The 7,263-nt window shown below is 40.5% G+C and overlaps 1 protein-coding gene across 1 annotated transcript in view; it reads right to left on the reverse strand.

The window, feature by feature from the left end:
- Nucleotides 1-6,353, reverse strand: part of adam10a (ADAM metallopeptidase domain 10a) — a 72,318-nt gene extending 65,965 nt beyond the window's left edge. The window contains exon 1 of the mRNA XM_036543609.1: nt 6,188-6,353. Coding sequence (XP_036399502.1) covers nt 6,188-6,254 — 67 coding nt within the window. The 5' untranslated portion in view covers nt 6,255-6,353. The remainder of the gene's footprint in view (nt 1-6,187) is intronic.
- Between the last annotated feature and the right edge of the window lie 910 nt (nt 6,354-7,263).

Consider the following 7,263-nt stretch of genomic DNA (forward strand, 5'->3'; position numbering starts at 1 on the left):
GATACTGATAGCTGATGTCTGCCAAACAGTATCTGCAGATTCCAATGTACATACCAATATTTCAGAAAGTCTGCTCCTTCTGCAAGCACTGGGAATATATGAATTCCTTGTCAGTATTTGCATAATTAGATGTGTGCATGTTCTTCATGCAAACAGACACCAAAGCCAGGATTCAAATCATCAGCACAAAGATATTAAGCATACATTCTTAAATTATGCTTCACATGACAACATTTCTATGATCTGTACTTTCAGCTTCCTAGTTGTGTGACTACTGCATGCCAGCAAGAGGATGAAACATTACCAAAATCATACTTGCTAAACACAAACAAATAATTCTGACCAAATTACCTCACTCTATTTCAAGGATCCTTTTCATAGTATCTCATTAATTCAGTGACATTCTCTCAGCAATTTCGTGCTTGAATGCATTCATTACTAAAAAAAAGAAAGAAAAAGAAAAAGAAAACCTTCAAAAAAACTCCAAAAACTTAAGATGTGATCCCAGCACTTGAATTTTCCGCATTTCCACGACTGAAACGGCTCCAGTTATACACGACCCGCTGGTCCTCGGTACGTACAGGTACTTTCTGTGGTCAATCGATTTGAAATATGATTCAATCCACTGTGCGGTTAAACCGAACATGGGCGTAAAAGACCTCTAAATGTTTTTTATGAAGTTCTCCGATAAACGTTTCCCAGCAATGGATGTGGGCAGAGATATAGCAGTGTTCGGGAAGCACATTTGGAGGGAAACGGCCTTCCGAATGTAGTGGGGTTTTAAACGTATTCAATAAGGCGGCAGAAACTCAATCTACAACGGAAAATGGCTTATTATAAAGGGCAATAAATTCCAACATTTTTTGCATCATTTCTTTTGCCCTTGGACTGTCATGCTCTAATTTCTGAGAATGCTGAAATGATTGCTTCACCGACAGCTGTGCCGCCGCTTCGCCTTTTCTGCCAACACGCAACTGAGGTCTTCCTCTTTTCTAACGATTGTGAGATGCTGGGGTTGACGCACCTTTGCTAGGTTAACAACGCTTTTGGTAATAAACTTCCTTCAGATCTCTCCTCCATGGATAACCTCAGAAGAGCATACCTTGTAATCCGTGGTTTGGTTGTTGCTTTCTGTCACTCTCAAAACTTCCACTGTGATGACCCACTTGAATAACATAACGCAAACACGTGTAACTAGAATCCATCTGCCGATGGTCGCAAATGGTCAAGACAGAACATCCATTTTCCTCTTATTTTCGTTTTGAATATGACTACGCAAAATGTTTTTGTTCCAATTCTACACGTAGTCTGAAGTTGTCAGTGGCGTCTAACGGTGAAAACAAACAAATAAAATGCCACATCTTGCTTGAATTGCCTGTCATTCTCTGAGGTGCAGTTCTGTCACAACATTCAATTTAGACATAAAAAAAAGTGTTACACAACGTCAGTTCAGCCCAAATTGTTCAAAACTACAGTTCAGGACATAGTTACAAGCTGTCTGGCAGTGGAAAAGGATTCAGATATTAAGCTGTTTTTTGACAGCAGAACTGTGTAGATACAGAGACAAATTGGTAAACATACAGGAAAATCTAGCTACTTAAATATATTTAACACCAACATATTGTTAAAGAACACTGACAGGCTGTACCTTCCTCTGCTTGTGAAGTATACAGGATGCTACTGCTACCGTGGCTATTTGTAAAGCTGTGGAAATGGATACATGCACAGGTTCACAGCTTGTTGATATAGTGCAGAGAGTCTATGGCAGCTAGGCCTGATTCACAGTGCAAGCTACCTCCACTCTAAATGCCATCCCCTGATGTAACCCATGGTTCAGATGTCACTCACACTCCAGTGGATGGTGCTGGGAATTTAGAACTTCAACCAAATGCAAACAACCGTTTTACACATAACTTACGACTTCAGTTGCCATGTGTATATATTACGCGGCACCCTGCTACTCGTCAGCCACCTATGAGTGGCTCCAGTGGCATCAGAGAGATCCGCCTATCCTCCGTTTGGCACTCCTGGTACATTGCGGGACTTGTGGTGTGAAAAACAGTTGTCATTAACATGTGTTTTGGACTGCATTCACTGCACCATAGCATTCTAAAAGTGAGTACAGATGAACCCAGTATAGAAATGGCAATTCAAAAAGGGCTGAAAAGAAAGGACAAGTATCACAACATATCCAAATCAATAAATGTTACTATTTATATACAGAAAAAAACTTTTTAGTTTAGACATTTAGACACATACACTGGGGTTGTATTTCCTGCTAACATTAGCTTGCCAGATGTCAACACTAAATGAGCCAGACTGTTGGGCAAAAGGAAAGGACAACTTTCTGAGTAGGTTCAGCTCTTTCTCTTCATATCCTGTGATGGTGCCTCACAAAGAGATCTGGAAATTGGCAGCGGTGTCACAATAGCCCAAACATTTCTCACAAAAAAAACACTTTTTCCACTTTCAACTTTCAGTACTTCTCAAAATACTTCCAGACATCTGACACCATTTTGTCAGAAGCCAAACGCAGAGAAGCAGAGAAGACGAGAGCAAGCTGCAGCCCACTCAATAAGCTTCAATTCTCTTGTTAGAAACCGTGTTCACAGGTGAAGAACCATGCGCCTACATACTCAGACGTGACTGAACAATATCCAGAACCCTAAAATCCCATGTGTTTTAGTTTGGGAAAACTGCTTTACGGATGGATCCTATTGGTTATAAGTACAAATACTTATTTTTGGAATATGAATTATTATTTTAGAGCACAAACTGTGACTTGTGATGCTGAATATCTTTAATAGAAAATTCACTCCAGTGCCAGTCAAATTTTTCCACTGTTCTTCAATCCTTTGCATGGACATCTACTGAAATCATGTGTACAGTGTCTTGGTGTGTTGTAATGCCATCATGCAGGTCATTCTGCTGTAAGATAGATTATCAGCTACTCTAGTGAATGAGGAAACCTAGATATTAAATGGTGATGTGCTGCAGTCAAGTAAGCTGCGAGCTGCTTTACACTCAAGTGAAATTCTGGTTCTAATTTTTAAATCAATGTTCATATGTTTTTCCCCTCCAATGTGCTGTGCCAAAGAAATCTCAGGCCAATGAATGTGGCCCGCAAACAAATGCAATTGCAGAACTGGACCAGGTATATAAACATCATCAAAACAAGGACAAATTCCTCTCTCTACATTGTCAGGATAGCAGATTGTCGAACAGGCCAACTTTCAATTCAAAAAACAAGATCCCCGCTGCCAAGACTGGCACTGGTCAAACGGAATTTGATCCCGCCCATCTCTTTATCTTCCACAGCTCACACTAAGGGCATCGAGTTCAAGGCCTGTTAAAATCCAGAAAGACGACAGAAAGATACAACGAAGTGCATTCTCACTGTACTAATGTGTCACGTGCCAAACTATTTATTCAAGAGGGCCAAGTGGGCCTACGTTTTATTCCAACATCTGGACTACTGCAATTTCCATAAAGTGTATGAAATATTTAAGCCCATCTATTCAATTTTTCATTGCATTTTTTAAAGCAGAAAAAAGTAAAGCTACTGTACCTCATTGGTGCATCTGATTTTTTTTTCCAATAAACAGAAGAGAAAACAGGTAATTCAGTGCAGGGCTTTGATAGCTCTTAAAGAACATTAAGCTGGGAAACTACAACCTATAATCTTTTAATGTTCTTTATTGCCCGAAACTATTTGCCATTTACTTGTAATGCCGTTACCTAGAGATTGCCTTTTCATTTTCTTGTTTTTTTTCCCATGCCAATACAAAGCTCTTTCAAAAAGGTGGCTGCCAACAGCCCCTCCATCTCCCAGTGTTGTCTGGAAACAGCACATTCAATTACATTTTCAAACCAATTTTCTCAGTACAGAAGGAGCCGCCTGCTCTGTTTGCAAAGCATCAGCTGTCACATCCTAATATACACTGACTGCAGGCAGTCTGTATCCTCAAGATTTCCCCTACTAATTCCAATCCAACACCCCTACAACTCTCCCATTTCACTTAATATGCTCACATTTTAACCTGTGCCTTCTTGGAAAAGAAACACAATTGTCTTCAGTCTTCAGCTGACATTTTATGGCCATTTCCCCTTACTTTTTAAGTCCTGTATTGCCTACTTTGTCCAGCTGTAATTTGCATTAAATTTAGAAGTAAAGGCTCCACAGTAAATTACCATACACTGATAGCACAGTTCACAATGCATTTTTCACAAAGCTCTGCACACAACCTTTTCAGAATCACTACTCTCACGAGACGGAAAGAGTAACCTTTCTTGCAACTACAACATGTGCAACACAGTTGCATTGTCCCATTCTCCAAAAAGTACCTGTCCCTTTTGGTATAAAGTCTGTGTTTCATTGAAACCCCAGGAATATCGGGGTACGTAATGTACATTACTAAGCATAAACATAGTCTTCAAGGGTGGCACTGGATCGGATTTTTCTTTTTCCAAATGTTTTTTTTTTTTTATTACGTTACCATGCACAAGTTTTAAGGACCGGGTTTCTTTTATGATAAAGGATAATAAAGTCCTTACAAAAGGCAGCTTTCGTAATTGCCGTATGTTCTGAGTTGTTATGAAAGTGAAGGCCTAATTTGAGATTTGACATTTGCCTTACAGGTTCCACAAGCACTGCAGTTACGTTAAGTTTTATTTATCTTTATTCCAAACATGTACAAGCCGACTATTCAAATAAACAGGAAATGTAGTTTGAAACAGTTTAGGAAATTTTCAAAACACAAGACTCCTCAATCAATATCCTTCGATGTGTACAGACAATTTTTCACATTAGAAGGCTTCTTTGTTCGTGCACCTACGCAGAAACAGTCGCTAGCCACAGTAGCCGGATATTCATTGTTGTTAAGCAGCGTTGTACTAATGACAACAACAAAACACAGTGGAACGGAATCCTGAACACTTCATCACAAAGTCAAAATGTCTCAGTCGGCTTGGCCTGTCTTCAACCTTCATAACCATAGCTAGCTAAAGTATTTTCGGATGTTTTCCCTCATAGTACAGTCTGTGCATTAGGGCCTTTTGTAGGCGAAATGCTGTCAGTTCATAATACGAGTGTGGCGAAGTACATCTCTGCCCTGTGCTGGCAAAAACAGACCAGCTAGCTAGCCATTTTCCATCTTTGTAGCCAGGAAGCTACCTAAGCCAGCAAAGTGTAATTTCATTTCCTGTGCTTACATTAAAAGCCGATCGCACATACATTGGACACAGCTAGAAATCCGTACACAGTTTAGCCAGCTTGCTACTGCTGGCAGTGATGTTGATCACAGAGGAATGTATGAAGTGAGTTTGCTTCACATGCGCATCGTTAGTGTTTGGCCTTTTGTCACCTAATAGGCACTGCTTGTAAAATAAATATGTCATTGCAGTCGTATCTTGCTTGAAACGTAGGCATCTGCCGCGGTGTTCCTAGGTCGGAAACCGAACAAGTGTAGTCAACGACATTACCCTTCATCTGATACTGTCCCCAGTCGACCGCAATCAGCGTAAACCGAAATAGGTTTCTTTTCTTTCATTCAGAACACCTTAGCTAAGTAGCTTGCTAGCTAGACTGTTATGGTCATTGTGCATAGCTAGCAAGCTAGCTGGACCAGCTAACTATAGACTTGAAAAACGTGCTAGCCGGTTACTAATACCACAATATTTAAGTGGATAATATCTTTTGAAGGGTCGAAGCTGAACAGCACAAATGAGAGAACAATCGTAAAACCGTGACGGCTCGTAGATAGTCAGGTCTAACAACTAGCTAGCCGTTCTGTCATAGCTTGCTAGCTAGCTAGCTCCAACTACAAGAAAACACTGTCGGTCCCCTCCATCTTATTAATATGCTGCTAGCTGGCAGGCTCGCAATGTCTGCCGCGTCGAACTTAGCAATCTCATTAACTTTGATCTGGTAAACAAACACCGAAGTCTCTTAAGGCCTCACAGTAAATAGTTTTAGTCAATCAAAAAGTTCTATTGAAAAATGACCCAGTATGTTCTGGTTTCACTTCCGAACAGCAGGTTCCCAGTAGTAATACAGCTAGCTAGCTAGTCAGCTCGCTCTATCGCCGACTAGTCACCCCTCCCTCCTCTATCCCGTTTCTTCCATCCGATTAGAGATCAAACACTTTCTTTGTACCTAGCGAAATTTAAGCAGAAAGATCAGACTTACCTTCGGCCGTCCGTATGCAGTAAAACAAAAAGAAGAGTTTTATGAAGACCATGTCGATTAAATTCATTGTTAGAGCATTGACACCGCGCACGGTTTATTGTTCCGATTTCCACCTCTTAAAGGCGCAGACGCCCTGTGTTTATGGCAGCTCCCTCTCTCTCTCTACTCCGCGGCCTTTCGCCGCTTGTCTCCAACGGCCTGACGTCAGGCGCAGGCAAAAGGATGGTCCCTCCCCCACTCTCAAATTACCAAACCCAGGGCTACTCGCAGTCCGCCAATGAAACCAAGCGGTGATACGTCTCAACAGGATCCCTGCCCCTTCAATTTGTAATACATATTTTAGCTAATGCGGTTAATTCTAATCACATTCGAATGAACCACACGTTACCGTCAAGCTACACGACCTCGCTATGCGTTCAATTGTCAGTTAACGAACTAATTTGCCTGCAATACACGATAGCGTGTATTTTTATTGCAACGAGGTATTATTAGATATGGAAATAGAAAAGTAACTCGTACTGCGTGTTTTTGTATTGCAGTTGGGGACCTTTTAGCCTATAGTTACCTCTGGGATGCAAATACAAGCCAAGCAAGTATCATTCACTAAAGCTTTTGGGACATTTTAAAACACCTAAAATTATAATGAAACAAAGGGTGGGCCTCTGAATAAATGCAGCCTCTTCATTAATTAATGACTAAAACAAACGCTCAAGGGGGAAGTTAGATGAAAAGTCAAGACTTGTCAAATATAATGCCAATCCATCTCTGTAACACCAAAACCAATTTATAATTTCGAGCACACGCCAACATATTCTACTGTGAAATTGAGACCAATGAATTGTTTAACTGGATTTTATGTTCCTTGTAAAATGAAAGTAATTAAAATAAACCCGTTGTTGCAGTTTGATCTCCATTACATTTGATAGTAACAGTACCTCAGGAGTATGGCGGGTGACTCATGTTTCACTATAATAAGCAAACTGATAAGTCTCGGCCTCTTTTGAGACATCACGGACCGGACACAAAGTCCATGTTGGCACTGATATAAAAACATGTTCTTAAACACTCAGGATTGG

The sequence above is a fragment of the Megalops cyprinoides genome, chromosome 13, assembly GCF_013368585.1.
Source record: "Megalops cyprinoides isolate fMegCyp1 chromosome 13, fMegCyp1.pri, whole genome shotgun sequence".
NCBI classification, from domain to species: Eukaryota; Metazoa; Chordata; class Actinopteri; order Elopiformes; family Megalopidae; genus Megalops; species Megalops cyprinoides.